Source organism: Belonocnema kinseyi, chromosome 2, assembly GCF_010883055.1.
Source record: "Belonocnema kinseyi isolate 2016_QV_RU_SX_M_011 chromosome 2, B_treatae_v1, whole genome shotgun sequence".
Taxonomy (NCBI): domain Eukaryota; kingdom Metazoa; phylum Arthropoda; class Insecta; order Hymenoptera; family Cynipidae; genus Belonocnema; species Belonocnema kinseyi.
In genome coordinates this window covers 49,600,873-49,626,423 of record NC_046658.1, presented here as the reverse complement: position 1 = coordinate 49,626,423, position 25,551 = coordinate 49,600,873, and the positions used below count along the sequence as shown (strand labels likewise).

The 25,551-nt window shown below is 31.3% G+C and overlaps 2 protein-coding genes across 2 annotated transcripts; both read right to left on the bottom strand.

Annotated features, from left to right (window-relative positions):
- Positions 1-7,582: 7,582 nt before the first annotated feature.
- LOC117167744 (MAGE-like protein 2) lies at positions 7,583-13,262 on the bottom strand. The gene is made up of 4 exons (XM_033352897.1): positions 13,140-13,262; positions 12,606-12,797; positions 8,704-8,793; positions 7,583-7,900 (listed from the first exon to the last, which is right to left on the bottom strand). The coding sequence occupies exons 1-4, from the start codon at positions 13,149-13,151 to the stop codon at positions 7,751-7,753; spliced, it is 444 nt and encodes a 147-aa protein (XP_033208788.1). The 5' UTR covers positions 13,152-13,262; the 3' UTR covers positions 7,583-7,750.
- Positions 13,263-19,844: 6,582 nt separating this feature from the next.
- Positions 19,845-24,823, bottom strand: LOC117167743. The gene is made up of 4 exons (XM_033352896.1): positions 24,696-24,823; positions 23,967-24,096; positions 23,568-23,737; positions 19,845-20,214 (listed from the first exon to the last, which is right to left on the bottom strand). Exons 1-4 carry the CDS (start codon positions 24,705-24,707, stop codon positions 20,074-20,076), a joined length of 453 nt encoding a protein of 150 aa, XP_033208787.1. The 5' UTR covers positions 24,708-24,823; the 3' UTR covers positions 19,845-20,073.
- Between the last annotated feature and the right edge of the window lie 728 nt (positions 24,824-25,551).

Sequence of the window (25,551 nt, the reverse complement as noted above, 5' to 3'; positions counted from 1 at the left end):
TACTTTGTTTATAACAATTGCAGAAAAATAACAAAAAGCGTAATTGCTTAAAAATTGTTTAAACAAAAAAAAATGAACATCGAGATATTTTCGAGACGAATATAGAAGTGTTTTTACTTTTTCGATGTGACTCTTAGTATTTTTTTATATTAATTACACAACTTTGAAATCCATATCTGTGGCAAACTTCAACGTCGTCTAAAATCAGCTAATAAACATTGAACAACTGTACTTATTTCATATGTTTTTTAAAATGTGAGACAAAATTACAATTTTCACGATTTTTGCAACATTATCTTAAGATTTTCTAAAATAATGCCATACTGGATTCTATTTAATCAGAATTAACATAGCTTCCAACTTGTTTGAGAGAAAATGATGTGAACTTGAAACCTATAAAACAAAAAAAACGACGTCCACGTGTACTAACTGGTGGTTGTGTATAATATATACATATGGAAGCTGAAATATATAAATCTGCGAAAAATTAATCTTTTTCCTTATTGAAGTTGTCGAAATTTATACCTGAAAAACTTTGAATTTTTATTATCAGTGATAATCCCCCCGCCCTCCCCCTAATTTGTTCGGCTTCCAGAAAAATAGATTCCGTAATGTTTTTAAAGTTAATTAACATAAGGTTTTAAATGAAAAAAGTTTTAATCTCAACAAAATGGAAAAAAGAAGTACTTGTTGTAAGCATTTTTTGAATTAAATTATAGCCACTTCCTAAAGAGTATTGAAGAAATAATTTTCATGCAATAACTTTCAATTTGGACGCACCCAATCTCCTTTTATTTTTCCCGGGATATGCCCCAAAAATATATAAAATAGCAGCTAACATGAATTATTTTTTATCGAAAAGTGACAAATTTCCAAGTATTCTAAAAACATGTGATTTGAAATTGTTTGAAAAATTATTATTCGATGAAACAATTGTTATTTAAAAAAAAAATATTATTTGATGAAGCAATTGTTATAAGTTGAATCAATTTTATCCTAACTGTAAATCGTAAAAAGTGATTATCTTTCAAAATAAACTATACAAATTACATCAATTGCAAAAGAAGTAGTTCTTGTTTAACATATTTAGTAATTATTTGAACAATTTCTATTTTTTCAAGCAATTGTTTCTTCCTAAAATCGTAAAAAAAATTTTTCGAAAAAAAAAACACAAACAATCTAGAGGGCAATGTATTTTTGAAGGAAATTTTGTAATTATTTAAATAATTTTTATTTGTATGAAAAATGCTGTTCCCCTGTGAAGTGAGAAAAGTGATTATTTTCTGCAATTAATGACACAATTAGCGAATGTTAACCATTAAAGCGCATCGTTGGTAAACAGATCATTAAGGGTATCGCGGGTGTCCTACACCCGAGCGACTTTGAGCGAAAATTACTCATCCGTTATTGAAAATTATAATATAAAAATTAATTCCAATATACTTCAAAAATATTTTTTTAGTATACAATGCGTATTCTAATTATATATTTAATTTAATTATGAGAAAAAAATTGTTGGGAGAAAAAAAACGGAAAAATGGATTTTTGAAATTAAGGTAGTTGTAATGCGAAAATAACATTCAAAAGTTTACGCTCAGATAGATGCAAGAAATGACAAGTAATCTCCTAACCATTGGTGAAAAATTTTAATTGAGTTTGTGCACTCACATAGAAGCATCCTATATACGAATATACACATTCGCAGTAACAGTTCGTAAGGAAACGATAGTGGCAACGTGACATTTTCATTCTCGGAAAAAATTGTGTTGACAGTTATAGATACTCATTCTCTACGGAACTGTGGTCTAAACACAGTTCATAATGTATATACTCAGCTATAAAATATTGAGTGACAGTGTGGCCACATCTTCACTGCCTATGCCCACCATGTGCCACGCGAGAACAGAAACATTGTTCTTTGAAACATTCTATCTTTTATACTAAACGGTCAATAATTGTTGCTTTTGAAAATTAAATCCTCACGATAGTTTTCTTTATATCTGTAGTTTTTAAGCTCAATGGTAAGCTTTGTTTCCATAATAGACTTAGTCATGTGGTGATTGCCCATCTTAGCTATAGGAGACCCATGTAAAAAGTACTAAACATAATTGATCATATTTGACTTTTGAAACGATCGAATCAGCTGAATCGGGTATGAATCGTTAGATAACAATATTTTCTACATATTCTGACAATTTTAGACAATCCGTAAGTAGTGTCTTATTTCGGCACAACTACCCTAAAAAATCTTATCTCGCGTAATTTTTTATATTTTTAGCTGAAAATTTGGAATTGTACTCTCGAAATACTATTATTTAGAAAAAATACTACAATACGGGTATTTTGAAAAAATATATGTATTTGCATATATGAAGTTCCAATTTTTAGGGTAAAATAACACATCAATTCTTAGCCATTTTGGTGAGTTTACTTACAAAGAAAAATAATTACAATGATGAAAAAAATACAAGAAAATGAATAAAGGAAATGAAAAAAGTATAAATTATTAAAAAACAAGTATTAGACTTATTCCAGAGACACACACTCCTGGCATATACCCACGCGGTGTTGGTTGCACATTGGGCGCCGACAAGAGCCACCACAAGCGTGCTTGTAGGCTATAAGGCATCTGTAACGCCAAAAAGTGTCAAAATAATGAAAATAATTTTTTTTTAAACTTTCGACGATGTACTTATGTTAAAAGAACACTATACTCACGCTATACTAATCCGATGAAAAAATGTGCACTAAAAACACTTTTCCACTCACTACGTGCACGATGGGTGTCGACTTTGAGCAGCTGGTATAGGTATACTGACGCTTGCCAAAATATACTAACCTACATTACTTACAGTTACTGATTTCAATTAAAGGTGGATGGCGACACATGCTCAATTTTTTCAAATCAAGTAAAGGTTCTGAGAGCTCAAAAATGTTTGCGGGTGTCATACCCTACGTGCACATTAAAGGTTAAAAATAATATTTTTTGTTTGAGATATTTTGCAATTACAGTGAAATCCTTCAATAGCCCTCCCTACTATAGCCCTTTCGAGAATCGAGTCGCGCTACAGGTATAGGTATAACAAGTGTTGCGCGGGGTGCGCGGGGTCTGCGGTCGTCAATTAGGCGAGCACTCAGGTGTGAACAAACAAAAGCGAAGCGGACTATAATGAGTTAGCTCCCACCCACCGTCAGCCGCAAAATCGACGCTATAGAAGAGTTTCGCTGTTTTCAAAAATTTAATAAACATTTTCTTGCGCCTGTTCCAAGGCGCGGTGGAGAAAACTCTAGATATTTCGGATTTCTTACTCTATATCGCTAATGTTAAATATATTATTTTCTCAGAACGTGTAATCTATATTCTTTAAGCAATGATAATTTATTTCCAAATTAAATTCAACTGCTTTAGGTAATGTATATTGTTTTCTTTTTCTTAAAATCCCCTCCGTAGATAATTACAATCTGTGAACTGAAAATAATATACATTTACACAGAGAGAAATTTCAAGGGATTAATTCACGGCACTACTCCTTGTTTTTATTACGCTTTGGAGCGAGAACTGAGATATCAGAATCCTTGATTTTAAAGCAACTGTTTCGAAGTTGTAGGTAGTAGGCCATGCCCCTTTGTACTCAGGTCTTTAATTCTATGCTTTTAGATCATAGAGTCAAAGATTTTAAAGCACGTAAAAATTGTAGCTTAGCTCTAAAGTCACGCGCTTCCGTGAACTCATCTCTCCAAATTTCTCTCCGTGTAGATATTTTCTCAATTATACAAATGAAACAGTACAAAAACGGATTATAAGAGACAAGGTAATATACTTTTCTTAGAGAAATTGTGAATTCAATGCTTTAAAGAATATAGGTGCAATGAACAGGCGCAAATTAACGATTATTAGTTGTTTTAATTATTGCAAAATATATTATGCTACAAAAATGTTTAGAAATACCGTCTTTAGCATAAAGTTAATAGAAAAGTGCTATTTTGCATTTTTGGGGGCATTTTGCGGGCATCATAAAAGGAGATTGGGAGTGAAAAATGCAAAGTTACTAAGTGGAAATTATTTATCGAATTTTCCCTAAGAGGCAACTATATTTTAATTCATAAAAGTTTAAAACAAGTACATACTTCTTTTTTTTAATTTTCTGTCAAATCAAGCTTTTCTTATTTTAAAAACCCCATGCTCTTTTCAAAACCTCGGGGGTATGGATTGACGCTAAAAAAACGAATTACGGATTTTCTTTTTCCGAAAAACGTACAGTACAGTACAGCACGTAACAAATCCGGGGGGAGGGGGGGGGGTTTGTAGCGGCACACCGGAGAGTATATTTATATTATGTACAGCACTTATTAAAAAAACATTTAGGGGGCCAAATCACCATAATCCCTCCCCCTGGCTACGGCCTTGAACATTCTCATATGATTAATCAACACTGGTACAACAAAAGCTGTGGTTATACTGGGAAGTCTGAAAGGATTGATGTCAATTATGGCATATCAGCAAAATTGTTCAAAAACTAACAATTAAACGTTAAATACAAGATTTTATTTTGACAAGTACAAGATCCAATTACGCAGTTATACTGATATATCAGACTCAAGTGGAAAGATGCCAATTAAAGAAAACTGACTTTCATTTTTAAAGAAGCCGCAAGATAGATCGATCTTTGCTATTACGGGCGGACTAATTGCTTCGATTTGTAAATAAAATCACCTGGGAAAAGTAGGGTACTTCTGACTTCGATTGAGCCAATGTATGATTGATCTTTCAAAATACTTAGCTATCCAGTTCACCTCCTTCAACAAATACGTGGCAAACTATTAACGAAGAAGTCATTTAAAGAAATTAAAAAAGTGTATATGTTTGACTCAATAGCCCAAAAACGAACACTAATCGAAAAAAACCACAACGCATCATGATCGTTGCAAAAAAGCCACAAGGATAAATACGGGCTGGAGTGCACTCAACTTGCGAGAAAGGACCGTTCATTTACTGCATTCCTTGAACTGCTAACATCGTGTCGCCTCGGAATTTGATCATGTGCGGAACAAGGGAGGCTTGCTCACTGTAACTGCTCATCATTCGTGAGAAACGGAAGTTAAATGTACTGTCAGATTAAGGTGACAAAAGGCTTTAACAATGAGGACAAAATAGAACAGAAAAAAATTGAATAAGGAGTACAAAGTAGAACATAGTTGAAAACAGGACAAAATAGGGCATAGTAGAATACAAAGGATTAACGCTACTACGTATGCGTTATAATCGACCTTAGCTATTTGAAAAGTGAAACATTTTTTATAACATTTACTCATTAAAAATAGAATATATTCTTATCTTTTCGGGGTTGCTTAAAACGAATCTGCTATCAGAATTTCAAAATTCAAAAAGACGGATTCAGAACGTCAGGCGTGTACTTTTTATTGTGAAAAAATTATCCAATCGAATTAAAAAACCAAACTTAAGGGATTTTGGGGTCGCTGATTGCAAATTTCATGTCAGAATTTCAATATTCAAAATAGCAGATTCAAAATTATGACTGCGTACACTTAATTTCATCAAAAAATGCTCGAAACTCGAAGAAAAAAAATACTCGGAAGTATCTCGGATCGTTAATAACGTATCTGCTTTTAAAATTTTAAAATCCGAAAGAGCGGATTTACAACAGTGGTCGTGAACTCCTGACTTTTTAAATGATTTAATTGACTTGAAAATTAACTTGGGGGAAATCAATTTTTTTTTACAACGTTTGTTTGATGTTACAACTGGGATTAGGAGCTACTAAAACAATACAGTATCCCCAAGATGTGCTACGTGGAGGCTCCTAGTTCAATTTTACATCCCTTTTTTCTTTTCTTTTCTTCTTTTTTAAAAATATTTTTATGACTAAAAAACTTTTTCGTAGTTTATAGCTTCTGAATGGTTACAAAGTAAATTGAAAATATTTCAATTCTAAACTTGTTGCATAAAAAAGATATATTCTTTAGCCTTAATTTGTGGTTGTAAGATGTTATCAAAGTTATTACATCGAAATTTAGTCAAGAAACTGTTGTGTCATTACGAGATATTTCGACATCGTGCATTTTTGACCGGTTGTGTTTTGACGAGATATCTCATCATTGTGTGCAGGGGGGTGAAATAAAAAAGAAAAATTTCGAAAACTCGTTTTTCAAATGAACTGTTTTATTAAATTTTATCAAAGCTTATCGTCTTTTATTTTTATTTTTGAACCCTCAATTCATTGTAATCAATATCACAAATGCACAAAGATACATTTTTCGTATAGTAGGAATGTTTAATACTACTTTATGTTGTCAATTGAGGAACAAATCGTTAAATGGCGTTGAGTGATAATATTTTTCAACAAAATTTCTAAAAGTTTATTGAAAATAAAATTTTATCATTTGAAAAATCAGCGGCAAACCCCGGACAAATTAGAAATTCTGTAGGACAACTCACACAAGTCCTAAAACGAGGACATTTCCGGGGAACTCAGGACGAAAGGTCACCCTATGTCAGATATAATCAACGAAAATATATTAATTGCTATAAGACATTATAATGCATTTTAAAAATTAATACCTAAAGATATATGCTAGAAAACAATAGCGTATTTTTAATACAAAATTTTTCTTATTTATGTGAGTGGATAACAATTTAATTAAATATGAGATTTGTCTGCATTTATTTCCTGGCTAATTGTTATCGTGTACTCTAGTGAGTATTTCTATTAAAAATCCCCAAGTTTTATCACAAATAGAAGGTCTGTTTGGGTATTTGTGATACAAGTGCGCAAAATAAGTGATTGCTGAGAAGTGTGAGAGTTGCAGCATAAGCTGGAGGCTCGAAGCTCTTGACAGAGGTTGATGAACGTGTGAAACGTGTGCGAAAACGTAGACGTGTGCAAAAAGCTAAAGGCAACTGCTGCAATCACACGAGTAACAGTCGCCTGTGCGCACGTTTATCACTGGCTAGTTTTTGCAAAAATCATAGGAGAAAAATGTTTAGTACTTTTTTGCACTTTCACATAAAAATTTCAATCCTGTATGGTAGTTCACATTCAAAATAACTTATGATTTTTTAAAAGTATTTTTAAGAATCTTTTTATTTTCCCCGATGAGGCATGTGCTATTATTATTCTCGCACACTCTGCCAGATTGGAGCACTGAGCACTTTGCATATAATTTAAGGGCCTGGAAGTCATTACTTTCGAGGTAGTGTTGCAAAGAGTCTATAGTTTCGCTGCATAAGTACTCACACGAGTGATTTTTTCACATTGTGTGAATTAATTGTATGGTACATCAAAAAGCCGACATTTCTTATGTTGGTAAAAATTTATTTAAGATTATTATAAATTAATAAAAGGATTAGAATCCATAATATAGTTAATGAAAAAAATCTAACTGAATATCGCGTTGTGTAAAAAAATACTGATGCCAGAATGTGTTGTCATTTATTTCTTAAGAGCTAATACAACCAGAATGTTGTGTTTCAGTCATTTTTTTTTTGCTGTGTGATATTTTCCACTATTATTTCTAGCATGGCTTAAATTATTAGGATTCATATGTATAAAATTCGATAGAATTACTTTATTTAAAAAAATGTATTTAGATAACAATAACACAGTAACACATTTTGCGTTATAGCAAGTATTTACAATCAGTATATAATCAAAAAACAGGTATACAAGTCACTTTGAAGATTTTGGGCAGCGAGTTCTTCAACTAGTCACAAAATTTGGCACAAGTGAGGTTAGTGCTTCCAACCGTGACCATGATGTTTGCTTTGATGGTGAAAGACGTGTTTGTAAACCGGCACATGAACGGGGTACGGCCTAGGAATTGGGACTGGAAAGTGTTTTTCGATGGTCACGGCATATGGTTTTTCTACAACGTAAGGAACCTAAAAAATTAATAGTAAAATTTTTAAGATATTTACGTATTCAGTTATTAAGTTTGTTAAACATATAAATCATACTTGATACATACTTGATCTATTATACAAAAATAATAACCCTATAAAGAGATATTTTACGTAATAATGGTTATGAGACATGTTCGAAAATTAGAGAATTTTCTAGAGCAGGAATTACATTTCTTTCTTTACGTTAATTGTAGAACAAAGATAAAGAAAACGTAACACAAGAAAAGGGGTTCCAAATTTGTATGATTTTTATATTTGTTACAGATCAGTTTTTTGAGGCGACTTATTGATTGTTTACATAGCATTTTAATATCGGGTTTTATTATTCTGAATTCATAGAGCGTATTTTAGAGGAAATGACGGTAAAAATAAAAAAATTTCAAACACTATTAACATCCTTATATCGAAAAGAAATTATTTCGTTTTTGAAATTCGATTGACAACGTGATAAAAGCGATTTCTACCAAAATCAGTTATTCACCAATGAATTTACTGCGTGACATTTTATTGAAAATGTAACTATGATCACAATAATCTTCTGAAGTGAAACTTTTTATACATGAAAAACTAATACATTTTCAATTAATATATATTTAGATAAATTTATTTTGTAAATCAGGAAGCCTACAGAAAAGTACTTTGTTATAGATCCTGTATTCAATATTTTTTTACTTTTTCCAGTGGTTGGAAAAGCAAATCTATGTTTACTTTCCAAGCTTATGACATTCGAAAAATTATATCTTTATAGATGTGGTTTATTCTTGTTGATTATGTCAAATTACCTTTTTCTCTACAATGTAGGGCTCGGGTTTCTCGACAGGGATTTCAATTTTTTTAACAATCTCTACCGGGACTGGATGTGGAACTGCGACCTGCAACATGAATTTGTTTGAATATTATTTTTAAAATGCTAGTCGACGTTGGCTAGTGACGCATTTGTCACCTTCAAAATATTTACAAATTGCAAGTAAGTATAGGATGACAAGAAGCTTGTTAACATCGATCTGTGAAGAGCGGTAGCCAAAAATGGTCAAACGATGAGCCTCGATCATTCAGTCACGAACCGTCTTATCCGAATCGCTAATGCTTAATTTTATTAATGCAAATGTAGTGCCGCGCCACGCTTTCCGTACATAAAACCCTAAAGTTTCGTAGCTGATGGAAAATGGATATACTTAGAGTGCAGCATTGGAATTCACTTATAACAATAGCTTTTTATGAAACTGGAATTTGTTCCTGTAACTCTCTACTGTACACTACCGTACAAACTAAAAAGATACGTAAGAGACGTTGCCGCTTAAAGTGATTCTCTTAAGCGTGGCAATGAAAAAGTCGACCTAAGGGGCAATGTCACTTACGTATTTTTTTAGTTTGTACAGCAGTACAACTCTTAGTCGTGTAAGGTCGCTGTATAGCTCCAAGGACTGTGTAAGATAGAACCTGGAGGTATAAATCGATCCATTATACACCAGCAAAACACGGCGTGTTGCTGTACATCAGCTAAACGCGGAGCCATCGAAATGATGCCGCTTTTCATTTGACAATCTTTACGCTATTGCGGAAGCACATGGTCTCCAGGGATGTATAAATGTATTATTTATTATTACACCATCAGGCCATTTCCTTTTCGGGATAGGCGTGACTCACTCGGCGAGGAAAGGAGTAATGTGGGGAAGGGATAGAGAATTTTCAGATTGATCCAGAATTCTCGTGTTATTTATATAAATAACACGTTCGTTCCGCAACACTTATCCGACCCAGGTTGCTGATCAATCTCTCTAGCAATCACCCCAAGTGAAGAGCCTCACAAAGTCGTTATGTAAGGTTCTCCACTTGGTTCCATTAGTGAATGGAACTTTAAATACGAATGAATCTCTAAATATGAATCAGTGAAAAATTTACTGATTGAAATAGTCGTTAGACATTTCACTGATTAATCAGTGATTACGGACTTATTCGCTAATGAGTTCAGTAACACCAGAGTAAATCATGTTAAACATAACCTCAAAATTTTTAAGTTAAGCGCTATTGTTACGCTTTTACTTAAGGCTATGTGATGAGTGGGTTACGTGACTAGATTCCTACATTACCACCACTTTTTTTATTTCCCAACTTATTATCATACGAAACGCCACATCGAGTTGAAAATTTGAAATGCCAAACAAGAAGCACTAAGAATGTTGGGTCTGGTCCTAAATTTATATAATTATCAAAAAAAGTTTTTTGTTATAAATAATTTTTTTTTTGCTTGTTTCAAAATTATTAAAATTTAGAACCAGACCAACCTTTTTTAGTGCTTCTTATTTAATATCCCAAATTGTCAACTCGATGTGGCGCTTTGTGTGAAAATAAGTTAGGAAATAAAAAAAAGTGAGGGTAAGGTAGGAATCTGGTCACGTGACCCACTCGACACTTGGCCTTAAGTAGCAAAATGAATTTCTTAGTGAAATATATTTTTTTATTTTTAGGCCGTAAGTCTGCTAAATTAACTACGGAATAACTATACTCCTTCTCGTATAGGAAGTACTTACTCATTTAAAAGTATCTGAACTGTTCACATTTTTTAATATTTGATCAGATTTATGGATTTCAAGTTTTTGCTATGATTTTTCGACTGAATGTACTAAAATATTATTCTAATATGATTGCTAAATTGACAAGGTGCAGTGCTGCCAACCATACAAAGTGGTTATTTCACTGAATCAATCAGTAACCTTTCACTGTTTGGCAGTGAACCATTTCTAGCTATTTGAATCAATTAAATTTTACTAACAATCAGTGAAATGTCACTAATTCAGATTTTCAGAGTATAACACAGAAAAAAAACTTAAAATTAGTTGCAGGTAAGACTTTCAAGATTTGAAAATTAAGCATATTTCGGCTAAAGTATAACTGAGTTTAAGAGAATAATTCTGATCTCGTCTACAGCGTCACGCTGAAGGGAGAAAAATTCGGTAAAACATTTATAATCAGCAATAGAAAACACGAATAAAACATTTTTCTTACTGATTTATCTCCTCAAAAATCGATTAGACTATTGTAGACGAATTAGAAATTATTTAATACCACTTAGAAAAATGCAACTGACAGATATTTTTGCGGTGAATCTTTCGCCTGAAATCGATGTAAACTTTATCTTTTGTTTTTTTTTTTCAGAGAATTTTGTTTTTAACCTAGTAAATATACATTCTAAAATAATTTTTTTTAAATAAGGAAATTTGGGAGATATTCCAAGTTGAGGATTTTGGTCCTTTTCATTTCTTGTTATTGTTTCTTTCCTTTATTGCTTTTATAATGATAGCACACAATGTACTCTGCAAGCCCTGTAAATATCAAAAAGGGATCCCCCTTAGTTTCCGACAAATAATTAAAAATGTACGTCACAAATATGCACACAATGTGAAAAACCATGTAAGCAACAGACGAACAATAGAAGAATATTCATAATCGTATGCACAAAGTTCAGAGCTCCGACTTTGGGCACTGAGTACACCATGCCGCGCCGTACGTTCCTAATTATTTATCCAAAACTAAGGGAGATCCCACTTTAATATTTACGCAGGGCTCGTAGAGGACATTCTAAGCTATCTATATTTAAAAAGTTGAAAAAATAGAAAGTGTGTTTTTTTTAGAAATTCAGTTACAAAATTATTTTTTGAAATATCTAAGAAGTTTATCAAATTTTCTTATTTCAAATTTTTTACAAGAAACTGCGTCCCATTAGGCAAAATACAACAACAAAATCGATATCATTAAAATCACCAATTTGATGAAAGTTGATGAAAAAATGGACCAACATTTTTACTTCTAAATATCTCCGAAGTTTTTTTATGTTCTTATTAATTATTTTGGGCGTTTTCTTTAACATCTAAGAGAACGGATGCTAGAATTTCCATCGGAATTACTACGCAGTAAAAATAAAACCTTAAAATTTAATTAGACTCAATTTCAGGATTGCCTCAAATTCATTAGGTAACGTAATTTATGATATTGAGGTAAACGTAAAGTCAGCCTGTCTTGGCGGATAGTAATTTAAGGTCGAAAATGAACGTAAAAGCCGCATGACTGACCAAAATTTTCAGATTAAGTGTGTAATAGCAGAAATTCTGTAACAACGAAGATGAATTTCATCAGATGCTTCTTTCAGCAAAGTGTGCGGACTTTAATTTTTTAGGCTAATGCTGACTTACGGCTGTCGCGTTCTTCGTTTGATAACACCTTAAATTCCGTCGATCTATTAGCGGACTTTAAGGTTTTATTTTTACTGTGTAACAACAGCTAGAATTCTTCAGATGATTTGACATGGAATAACATGACAAACGAATAATGTTTGCTGTAAAAAGATTCTTTCTGAGAGAAATGAATATCTGCTCAATCTTAAATTTAAGAGGAAATTCAATTAGTGATAAGAAACATCCTGTTGACACAAGATGATATTTCTCGGAGAAACAGCCCCGCGTCTTATTTTATTTTAGATGTCGATTTTTAAGCTATCTTATCAATATTCTATATTATTTCATTTATAATGGTGATTAATTTGGATCTACCCGAATGTCTTTTATATTATTATGACCACTAACATTGGATCGTAAATTATTATTTTTAGATAAAACCAATATCAGATTCACTATAAAAAATTTATAAGAGTTTTGAGATTATCTATAGAGTTAAAACAAAGCCTTACCTGAACTTGATAAGGCTGCGGAATAGGGACCTTAATTTGCTGTGGGACTGCGACCGGGACTGGATGTGGAATGGGAATTGCATATTTTTTATAGATTGGGATTTCAACGGTCTTCTGCGTCTCATGGTACGTTGTAGAACCATGTGCATCTTCATAACTAGCCCACACACTAGCTATTAGCGTAATGAATATCTGAAATAATAAAAAATAAAAAACAAAGACCTAACTTCAATTTATTTTAATATAATCGTCAATTTTATAAGAACCATGTACAATGATTTTCGACTGTCCATTAGAGTAAACTCACAAAATATAATTCGTGCATAACTTTTGTAGGATTGGCAGAAACAGAAAAATATAATATATGATTTATATATAATTGACAGAGAATGCATTGAAATTATGCCATTTTATTTTTCGAAATAACGATCGGATTTATTTTGCTAATTAGTATAATTTTAAATTCGACCTGTTGTTTCGAATGATCATCAACAATAAAAATAATATTTCATCAATAAAATAATAATTACTCACAAATATCTTCATGATTTCTTGAAGTTGTGGCACTAGTAGGTTCAAAGAACCTGCGGATATAGTGCCTTTGAGTTGAGTGTAACTTTAACGCTTTCAAAGTCACGGCCAAGTGTTTATATAGTAACGCTACTTTCTCCCTTCTCTTTATCACACAAATCCAGGTGCTTCTCCGTGTATTGAATGCATGTGCAGTACGAAATTGCTCTGCTTCTAAAGGTGAACATAATAACAGTTTGAGAGTAGACCACTTCTCAAAGTTCCCGCCTCCACTGACACTGTGTCCCTTGCGGCGCACTTAGACTGAATTTGACGGTGCTCTTGATGGCTTGCTAAAACAAGTCTTTGTTACTTGTAAACATTCACTCCAACGAAAATTGCTTAATCAATTTCGCTCTCTAATCTGCTTGATTTTCTTTGTTTTGTAATAAAAATTGTTTCTGAAAAAAGGAATCACTGAACTTGTCTAAAATTGAGCGGTGCAGATCAGATAATTAAATAAATCATTATAAATTTAATTATAGATATGATTATGCTTTGTTAAGAAGCACAAGTTTTATTTAATGAACTGTATGCTTACATCACTTTTTTACTGTAAACTTAATTCAAAATTTAATCGAATTAAATTTTGATGAGTTAAAGAATTGTATGAAAACAGCAGGAAATTTAAAAACATCAATATTGTATTTGAGACGCGTTTTCTAGGGATTATTTCTATGAATTATTTTCTAATTTTTAAAGAAAACTCAGTTCTTAAAAAGATTTAGATTTCTCCACTCGTTCGCTTCGGAGGAAGGAATGACGATATTCTTTATGGTTTTTTTTGACATCGTTTAATAAATAACAGTTGATTAAACGGGTTGATATTATCTGTTGCCATTGTAAAAATTTCGAATGTGAAAAAATGCCCAACAGAATTATCTCGTTAAGCGAAAATGCTCAAAAGAAAATAAAACTGCAAAAATGATTTATTCTCGAAATTTTAAAATGACCGTGAATCGTTACATACCGAAATCTGAAACTCCTAAAAATAGTTAATATCCGAATTTTCAAATTCTAGTCAAAAAATGAACAGTTTTTTGGTTCACTATAATTTTTTATTTTATTTGACATGTTTATTTTAAATTGTAGTCACTACACTGAGAAGAATATATCGCACGAATTACAGTATATACCGTAATTCCTGCGCTATATATCGTAATTATCGCATTATAATAGCGCAAAATCGTGATATTGTACATTGCAAGTTTTTACATTATATACCGCACAATTTTGCAATCTATAACGTAAGAATTTAAGTTTATTGCACTATCATATTGTATTTCTTCTTTTGTGATCTCGCTGGGGTTCGAGTAGTGAGCAAGCGATCACAGAAAAAATTAAAGATAAAGTTTACATCGATGCCAGGTAAAAGATTCACCGGCACAAAAATTAATCTTGTCAGATAAACTTTACATGAATCGAAGATAATTTCCGATTTTTAACCTTACCTGGATAATATTTCGCCTTATTCGAGGTGTAGCGACAATTACGACGCCAGCGCTATCTAGCGTCGTTTAACTTCATTAAATTTGAGAAAAATGGGGCTTCCCATCTCTCAGTTACATTTTGCGCTTTTCCTGAATGGTATTAAATAAACTGTAATTCGTCTACAATAATGTGATTTATTTCGGAGGAGATATATCAGTAAGAACAATTTTGTTTTGTTTTTTCTGTTGTTGATTCTACATGTATTGCCGAAAATAGCCTGCTTAAGCGCGACGCAGTCGACGAATAAATAATTATTTTCCTAACCTCAATAAAACTTTCGCCGAAATATGCTAAATCATTAACCGTCGCAGGTCTTACTTTCAGCAAATTTGGGATTTTTTGTGTTTGTTAAAAACTGGTGTCCCGATTTATAGCTCGAATTCACTCATACTTTGCTTTTTTCCCATTGCTGCAAAAGACGGCGTAGTAGACGACAGTAACCAAATTTAACTTCATTTTTTTCTGTGGATTAGTGCATTATAATATCGTACAAAGCTCCGGCATATAATTGTACGTTGTCATATTGCGATTTCTTGCAATATAGAGGTTTTGCGATATAATTGTGCGATATCTTTTTCTCCGTGTATGACATTTTTTTGGGAATTTGAAATGAAAAAATTTACAATCTTCGGAAATTTTAAAATGTCTGTAATTCAAAATTTCGGTAATAAACATTTCCCTTACTTTTATTTTATTTCAAGGATTTCCATTTTTCAAACATTTTCTTTTACGATCAGTATTTCGTCGGTGTTTTTGCACATTCGAGACTACAAAATCGGCAAGATTATGCCATCCCCATTAAACGTCACAACTAAAATATGTTTCACTTTATAACGTGTTAATTAAATAAATGTTTCTTAGAGTTTAAAAACAAATCGAACATAGGTGAAGCTGCAAATGCTTTTAAAAACTAATCAATTTAATTAACTTAATTTCAAAACTATTAATCGAAAATATGTGCTGCCTAGTCTCCGCTTCATATCTTTTGAGATCTTATGAAACGGGTTATCCTACCGTTTTGTATACCGACATCAACCTAATTTTAAATCGATTTCTTAAAATATTGACCTAAAAGTGTCATGCCTGACTTCAATTTTCAGGAAATCCTAGTTCAATGAAATATTACATGTATGAGTGCAGAGTTACAAAACCTAACCTAATTAGCGATTCATGGTGTTGACCATTTTCAGATAAAGTCGATATTTTCTCCAGATATAATCGGATAAGACTAAAATATCAAGAGTCATTAGGTTTGAGAAACGATAGAGACGAGACGATTATTTTAATTGAGTACAGTTTCGCGTCGTTGTGATAAATATTATCGTGTTTGAAATATAAACTTGATATGACCATATTTGGTAAAAATGTTGAAATGCCCGATAAGAATCACCAGCATTATTAAATCGATTTTTACTTCTCTCCCATAAGAAATAAAATAAAAATAAGATGTAATTTATCCCGTATTAAATTTAATAGTTTGAACAATTTCTCCATTGGATTTTTAAACATTTCAAACATTTCAAACGAATTTTAATTTAATTTTCCTTTTATAAGTTGTGTTATATTTTATAATCAATTTAAAAAAGATGTTATGAAAAATTTTTGAGATATATTAATTTAATATCAAAATAGTGACAAAAAATTACAAGCAAATATTTAAATAAGTCATTCTCAGGTATACCTCATTAAAAGTACATTGAGTACAAAGGCTAAAGTGGGATTTTTTAGGCGATTGTCATTTTTCAGTATTTTGGAAATTCACAGTAAACCTGTGAATTACAAAAAAATTAATTTTTGAACTTTTCAAATTAACTGCTTTTTTCAATTCTTCACATTTTATAGTATTTGATACCTTTAAAATTCCTAACATTTTTAAATTCTTTAAATAACTCTGCATTAAATGTATAGAAAAAGGCTTTTTGTCAAAATGACTAATTATTATGTATATATATTTTTTTTGTAATTTAGAAGAATTATCAAACTTTCCATTTTGATACTTATTTTACTAAAAACTTCGTCTATTATTAAAATGTTATCCATTTCAAAAACGTTTTGTTAGATTTAGCTAAATTCCTTTAGATAGGGCCCACTGAAAAAAAAACATTCTTTGTGTATGTGGGATGCTAGGGTTCTGTGTGAAAATCCCTTAAATATTCAAGCAAGTAAAACAACATTACACCATTAGAATGAAAAACAACTAAAAAATTAGTGTAAAAAAGCATCCCCTCCCGGGTGGGAAAATTTTTGTATCGGATTGATCTAAGAAAACATCTGGAAAATCGCATGGGAGTGATCTTTTAGATACACAGTAAAAAAAAGAATCAATTTTGTTATAGAGCATTTTGCTCCAACGATCATTTGACTCTCGAGATCATTATGATCTGCCCATTCAGATCAATTTGATCTTATATCTAATTTCACATTTCATTATTTTTTCAACTTTTCAATTACACTGCACGATCAGAAACCATAAAAAGCTTGCATATGACCTAAAGTACTCAAAGAACGTCAGCCACCTTGGTTTGACTTTATACATGATCCCGCATCATACCATTATGATCTCCAGAGTCGATCATTCACGCCGGCCGATCAAACTGCTCTTGAATTCGGTATCATTTTTGTTGCATATCAAAATGATATTGATTTCGGTATCATTTTGAACACTTTTTTACTGTGTATTGCAGTTAAAGTATGATAAATAATACTATCCCATACTTAATGTCTATTTGAATAAATAAAATACAATAAACGAATATCTTAAATATAGCTGAAGTATTTTGGTGTATAGTTGAAGTATAGGGAAAGTATTCCTAAAGTAAATCTGAGATCTATAGCTGCATATGTATAAAGTGTAGGAAAATCATTCGTAAAGTATTCGAAAAGTATGACTATGGTATACATAGCTGTACTATTAATTATAGTTGACAATGGTATACTGGAACCACATCAAATTATAGATCTAGAATCACATGTTTCATGAAATCAAAAAATATTGTGAGCAATTTTTGTATTGAACTTAAAATAAACATAGGAAACATATCATAAGTTTTCTTCTAATAACCGTTAAACATGAAAGCAAGGAAATAAATATTTCCTACAAATAAAAATCAGGGAGGATATTTTGATTTTACCATCAGGGTAAAAAATCAATTTATTTGTAGAAAGAATATATTTGCAGAGAAAGTGGATGAATTTCTTTTAATGATTATTTTAACATCCCATAACTATTCAAGCAAGGAATTCAATATTTTCTGAGAACGAAAATCAACAGAAATTTTTGTATTATACTACTCAAGCCAGAAGACAATTCAAACTAGGCTAAGGAACATTTCCTAGTATGGCAAGCCGTTGGGATTATTTTCATAAGTTTATTATCATTATTATTTCAATGACTATATTAACATTTACATACCATCAAGCAAAGAAATCTTCATTTCCTAACAACTAAAAGAACGGGAGAGTATTTAATCATACTACTGGGGTCAGGAGTCTCTTTAAAATAAATGTGAGAAACACTTCCAGCAGAAACAGACTTTAAATTAAAAATGAATATTAATTTAATATAGAAGTTGGTAACATATCCTATATAGCAGGGAATTTCATGAATTTTTAATTTTTAAAAGCGATCAACCGATCGCTTGCCCATCTTTTGTGAACCCAGAATGTGAGCAAAGAATTTTAAGTATATTGTGTACGTATATATTTGTGTCTATGCCACTTCATCCTTTTCACTTTGGTAGTTAAGTAAACTGATCCCAGTCTTTTCGCAGAACTATTGTATTATCTAGATTTTTAATTAATGTTTTAATTATTGTCTTGTAGCTGATGACACCAAATGTGTTTCTTTGCAATCAAGTTCACAATATCAGTGATCAGCTAACGTGAAAGATTAATTCATGTTAGTTTAACAAAAAGTACTTAATGATAAATCCCTATGTAACCAAATAATCGAGTTAATAAAACTAGTTTGTAATTCTAGAAATTATAAAGAAAATACCTTATAATTTTGCATATTTACATTTTTTATTCAATTTTGGTTTATTTTCTTACCATTTCGAGTAGATAAATAAGTGATTATGAAGAAATTTATAATATTTCATATGATAAATGCTTACCTTATTGACCGTGCAAGTGTTATTCAAAGCGTCTTCGATGCAGGAAGTAATTTTATATTGTTCTATTTGTATCGCTTTTTGATCTATCCGCATCTTGAAACAGTGAAAGTGTAAGTAAAAGTCGTCTCGCAAGCGAGAATAAAAGATCTGTATATACTATAGAGGAGGGCACTATTATGGCAAATCCAGATCACATTGGATTCCAGTCCTCTGTGTTACTATCGTAACCGACAAGAAAACAAGCAGGTAGATTACATGTCTATCTGCGACAGTTTTTTGCACATTCCTCTCGGAAAATGCCTAAGCCTACTTTAATTCTTACGCAATGCTTTTCTTATCAATATTTATTTATGAAAAATCGATTCATTTTTTTACAGTATCAATTCATACATGATTTTTTTAAATTATATTTTGCAACTTATTTAAGTGTTTGATTATTATTATAGTTACTTTTGCACGAAATAACTGAATGCTTCAGAAAGAAAGTAATCTCATCGATCATTTGAAAAAGATACAATGATTGACGTTTCATCACCTCTAAACAATCAGCAGTAATAAATACTTTGTTTATGTTTTGTATTATTGCAGTTTTCCTCCAATAACACTAAATTGTTCTATTTACTGTAAAAGTAAAAGAAGGATTTAAGTAACAAATCATTTTATTTACTAAACTTTATTTATAAAACAATTTGAAAATTAAAAATCTTGTAACAAAATTGTAAAAAAGTATAATAATAGTAAACCTGACATATGTACAGAATTAAAACATATATAAAAAGTTAACAGCACAGATTAAAGTCTGACGGACTTTTTTATTCTGCTTGTAAATATTAAATATAATTTTAAGATGGAGTTGCTATCGTTTTAAAGAATTCAGCATAACCGATGTTAAATAAGACATTTTTTTCGTACTAGATCTGGCAACTTCCACTCGGTTCTTGCTTAATGAATCGCTCCAGAATAGGTTACAGCCGTAACTTACGATTCCACTTAAATAACTTATTTCTCTCTAGTTACATTACTAAAATTTCAGAGAAATTAATTAAACTAAAATAAAGAATAATTTTTTGTAAACAAGATCAAACCAATTTTTATCATAATACTGCAGATTAGATAGTTTTCTACAGAGTGATAATACTGAGCCAAACTTTTTTTAACCATACAAAAAAGGTAACATTTCTTTTTTGATCTTTTGTCTCAACAGAAGTTGATTAGCAATACAAAATGAAGAAGCCTTTTTTCACAGCTACAGATGACAGACTTTTTAAACCTTCAAATCGCACTTTGAGGGTTTAGTGCCATCCTTTTCCTTTAGAAGAATGATGGAAAACATGCTTGTATATGGGCACATGTACGGGGTACGGTTTCGCTATCGGCACAGGGAATTTTTTCTCAACGTAAACAGCGTATGGCTTTTCTACAACGTAAGGAACCTATAAAATGAATAATAACATTTTTAAGATATTTACATTTTCAGTTAATACGTTTTTTACATTTTACGAATGTAATTAGATATAATTCTCACAATAATTAATCATCTGAAAAAAAGAACATATTTTATGTTGAACTGTAGTTACTCTGTAATATCCAAAATGTTCAACTGAAATATCCAAAATATTAGATATATGGTTATGCTAAATAACGGCTGTAAATATTTGAGGAATTTACTTATTTCCGGCATTTAAAGAATTAATTCACAATAACTCATTGGTGAATTTAAAATTAAATGTTCGTACATGCACGATAAATGTATAAGGGGTATAAAATCTCGATCAGTTGATACATTCATTTAACCCTTGTGTTGCCAGCCGAGTACCCGGGTACCCATCGGCATACGTTTTGTTAAATAACTTTTTTTCTAATAAAGATAGGCCGAATGCTTCTTGAATGAGCATGATTTAACTTGTTCTCTATCGAAATTTGCATTGCACATATTTTTAGAAATTTTGTAGCTTGAAATATCTTGCAATTAAAAAGAAAGCACGGTGGAGCCACCCGAGCACCCCGACAGAAAAAGAATGATTTTCATACAGTAAATCATAAAAATAAAGTTTGTTATAATTGTATCTGAAGTAAATATAAATAATTTTATAAATAATAACAAAATATATACATTTTTAGTTGAATTTTCTTGAATTCTTGGACGTGATACCGAGCCTCTTCGGAAACAAGAAATTTACAATGTAGCTACGCACGTTTTATATCTGTTTGAGTACTACGAAGGTCACTGCACATTATTAAATTATTATATTCAAGTAGGAATACCTTCCTAGCATATGAATAATTAAATGTTGATTGAATACACATAGTTACTTCAAGTTACAATGGACTTTTAACGTCAATTTCGTTAGCGGGGTACCCAGGTACCCGGGTGGCAGACGCTGTGAGTTTTTTTGGGTGGCAACACAAGGGTTAAATTGAGGTCATGTTTAATATTTGTAATTTAAAATAACAAATAAAACAGGGCAAGTAAGCTGATAATGAAAGACCTGTAATCAGCATTTAATACTGTATCTATTTTAGGTTACTTAAAATTCAATGTTATTTTATATTTACAAAAAATTTGTCAAATGTATTAGAGTCACTATAACCTCAAACTTAAGACCCTAGTTCCGTCTTGTAGACAGACAGTATTCGTTATCTTATTCTAATTCAGGATATATAATTTTATTTTTTTTTAATTTTCCAAAATTGTAATGTTACATAATTTTAATATTGAAAATATATAACCGTCAAATATAGACCTGAAATTTAAATGCGCGATGAGTATGTGCTCGGACGATTTTAACATCTGAATGTTTCCGTTGAACATACAAATATTTTTACGCCTAACATCTCAAAAGGATAGTAGATGTTTTAGATAAATTTTTTCATGTTATACGGCACAATCTGAAAATCTACATTTTATCATCCATTGTTTCTCCTTGTAACAAATGGTTATGTCGCCGAAAAAATATCTCATACGTGGACAAGTCGATTGAAAATTATTTTGACTAAAATTTATGAAAGTCAATAACTTTATACAAAACATTGTACTTCTTTATTTTTAATGCCCTTTTTAATGAAATAAAGAAACAAATGTGAATTTTAAAAAGGCAAACAAATCCCACACTTTCTCTTCCCTACTACCCCTATGTTTTGCCCTTCACCCCCCCCCCCCCCCCCCCCCCCCCCCCCCCCCCCCCCTCCCCACCCTAAGCCCTTGAAGTAAAGTACGAGGTACGGACGGACGATCGGACGAGGTCGACATAATTGACTAACTTACATATTTTTTTTTTGTAAATGTTAGGTAAAAATATATTTCAAAGTATGTATTATGGTAATCTTCAAACTATTAAGAAAGTGTATTTTTTTGTGCATTTCAAAATTTCGTAATTTCTATTAACCGGTCTAAATATTTCAAATTTATTCATTACAAAGAATATTTTACTTTTTATTTTAGAAGGCATCATGTACATATTATTCCAGGAAAAGAAAAAAAAAAAAAATTTTAAAGAATATTTAAAAAACTCTATGGCATTTCTTGTTTATCAAAATCAAGTGACTTAGGGTGTAGCGTTTACAAAATTCGAAGCTTTATTGGACACACCAACATCGAATTAATTTTTTTATCATTAAGGCATTGAGGTTGTTGCGAGATAAAGAGCAGATTGCTGTATATAAACCCAATCTATTTTATAAGCTATATTTTGTTAAATTTTGTTTGGTTGGTGGAATTTTTAATGAAAAATCTTGCATCCAAACATTTTTTTATATCTTGAATCTTTTGGGGAAAAAAATGGAGTTCTTATTTTACTTAAATCTTTTCATGCATAGCAAAAAACATGCTTAAAACAAAAACTACGGGCATCCGCATAAAAAGCGCTCTCATTCCCGGTATGGTGTTACATATGGGCCATATAGTTCAATAAATTCCCGAAATTTTCAGAATTCTAATTTGAGGTTGAAAAACGAGTAGCCGGGGCATTTTTGTCGTTCAAACTTCGAGAAAATGCTTTTTGAGAAAAACGCATCTGAATTTGGAAGTTGTCATAAACGTACATGTTAAACTTTTTCTTCGAGTAAGAAATATACGCACTTCCGGTTGCTTTCAAGACATGAGTATTGTGTCAATAGATTTAGCATAGGCCCTAGTATCATCCTCCACTCAAACCCGAAAATACTAATATTGACCTTGACTTGGAAAAGCGGAAATATCTCTGCCCAATCGACAGACGCGATTAACTATGTATTTTATAAAAAAAATCGCTTCAAGAAAATTTGTATAGCTTTTTCAGATGAACAATATTGCTTCTTAAACTTTTTTTGTATCGAATATTTTCGCTAGAAATTTTATATTTTAAACTATTAAAAAGACCTGTCGATGTCAAAGACGACTAATCGGTTCATTATTTCAAAGGTCATCGTACCTACATAATACTACGGACGTCAGACTGACCGATACCTTTGAAAAAATTATCTTTTTCTGTCATTCTAAAAACTCTAATTTTAAAGCTTAGAATTTTGTAACAGTTACATGTTCTGTAACTTGCAAATAAAATTATCAGAGAATCTGTTTACTATTTTAAATAGTATAGTTACTATTTTAAATAGAGTTTTAGTTTCTTTCAATTAAAAAGCAAACGTCCATCAGTGCAACCAATCTAGCACACACGTAATGCTGGTTGCTTCTTTTAGGCGTCTTTAATACAACTGTTCTTCTTTATCAAATAAATAAAAATTGAATACAAAGTTAATTAAAATGGAATTGGGACTACTGCATAATTAAAATCTTGTGTGCACTTACATGTTTTTCTACAATGTAAGGTTCTGGCTTCTCAACGGGAATCTCGACGTGTTTCACTACTTCAACAGGATAGGGGTGAGGGACCTCCACCTGCACTTGATAGGGTTGAGGAATCGGCACTTTTATTTCCTGAGGTACTTTTACAATATACGGATGTGGTATGGGTATAGCTGGAATCATATTAATTATTTCAGAATAAGGTCAAAAAATATTATATAATATTATTTCTTATTGGTAACAATTATCTAGCCTTGGTACTTTTATTGAATTGAAATTTAAGAAAATAATTGTATCCATTGAATTAAATAAATAATATCTTAGGTTTGAACTTTCTTTAGAATTGGCCGAAACATATTTAAAATTCTAAGACAGGTTACTCAACTTACTGTTAGTACTTACCATATTTTTTGTAAATTGGGATCTGTACTTGTTTCGTCTTTTCTTCATATGTGGAATGGCCATGATCTTCGTCTTCAGAGTATCCAGCGGACACAGAGTAAATACAAGCCATAAGACCCAAGAAAAAAATCTGCAAGTGAAATCTCCACTCTTTAATAGAATTTCACATTTCACGTACACTCAAAAACAATTAGGTCTGCTCACAATAAAACATATATCCCACCATTTTAAATAGAGAGAGCAACGAACTAATAATCAACTTTAATTGCAATACCTTGCTTCAATAAACGGTTACTTCCTCAATCACATATAAACATAATAACGTTAAAAGCAAAAGTAATTTAAAATGTATTCCCAAATCTTTCTGTGGTTAGATTCTGATAAAGGTGTGTAACTTAGCTTATTCTGACTCCAATATCTTAAGTTTCATCAATTAATTCTCTTATAAGAGTGAAACTGAATTTCATTTTCGTGATTACTGCGGTTCCCAGAATTTACAAACTATTATTAGTATTTCACATCCGACCATACAATGCTTATAGTTTAAAATATTATGTATATATTTAAATAGTCTTTTAACATTTATAATTTTTTTCGGACAAATTTTTATATTTAAGGAAGTAAAACAATTTGCAAATGATTGTAAAAATCTGCAAGATCAAAAAATCTAATTCATTTTTTTCAATGCATTAAAATATGGTGTTACTCTTTTTTTGAAATTGTCCTTACAATTTGATTCATAGCGGAACTTTTGGATATAATTCGATTAGCAGAGATACGTGTGTTTTATGTTGGCCAAGTTGAAGGACCGAGTTTATATACTTAGTTCGATTCCACCACCTTTCACTTAAAGCCTCTTCTATAGTCTCGCCCCTTCCACAAATTATTATGAAATCATTTTCACAGATGAATACACTCTACAGTCTACACTCTACAAGGGAATATATCTCCAGAGTCAATATGTAGTGACAATCACCCGTACACTACGTGCGAGAGTTTTCATTTATTTTCGCACGGTCCTTAGGTGTTCCGGAAGTTGTATTCAATTCCAGAGAACATGTTAGCAAATTCGAAGGTGTTTTTATGGCAACTGAATACGAATATTAAAAAGGAAGAAGTGCACTAGGGCTTATGGATTTCAGAACACAAAAACCATGAAGTTCATAAATTCCACTGTCAGATAATTTCGCTTACAAAAAAATGGGTCTATAACCGAATTGCTTGATCAATGACTGTAGAAAACTGCATTATTTCTTGAGTACAATAATGTTCCATAAATCACGAGTGAGAAATTAGTACAAATCACAGGAAGTGTGATCCAGAAAATTTAGTTTTTATTCTCTTGATTTAAACAGTAAGACGCAGTCGATTTGCATATGTACTTTTAACAGTTAAGATGAATTATTTTTCAGTTTTTTGAACTCTTCAATTTTTAAATTAATAAACTTTAAGCTCATACAAATATAATTTGTTTATTTTTTAATATCTCGGCGTAGAAAAAATAATTATATATCTTTTCACATGCCAGAAAATTACTTCTATTTGATATAAGCGTAACTGTAATACAAAATTGTGTTCTTATACT

Excerpts from the sequence above, each read along its gene's own strand:
- LOC117167744 (XM_033352897.1), bottom strand. Across the intron at positions 8,794-12,605 it reads CGCAGCCTTATCAAGTTCAG|GTCGCAGTTCCACATCCAGT; the intron begins GTAAGGCTTTGT and ends TTCATGTTGCAG. Across the intron at positions 7,901-8,703 it reads CCTACATTGTAGAGAAAAAG|GTTCCTTACGTTGTAGAAAA; the intron begins GTAATTTGACAT and ends TTAATTTTTTAG.
- LOC117167743 (XM_033352896.1), bottom strand. Across the intron at positions 23,738-23,966 it reads CCCAATTTACAAAAAATATG|CTATACCCATACCACATCCG; the intron begins GTAAGTACTAAC and ends ATATGATTCCAG. Across the intron at positions 20,215-23,567 it reads CTTACATTGTAGAAAAACAT|GTTCCTTACGTTGTAGAAAA; the intron begins GTAAGTGCACAC and ends TTCATTTTATAG.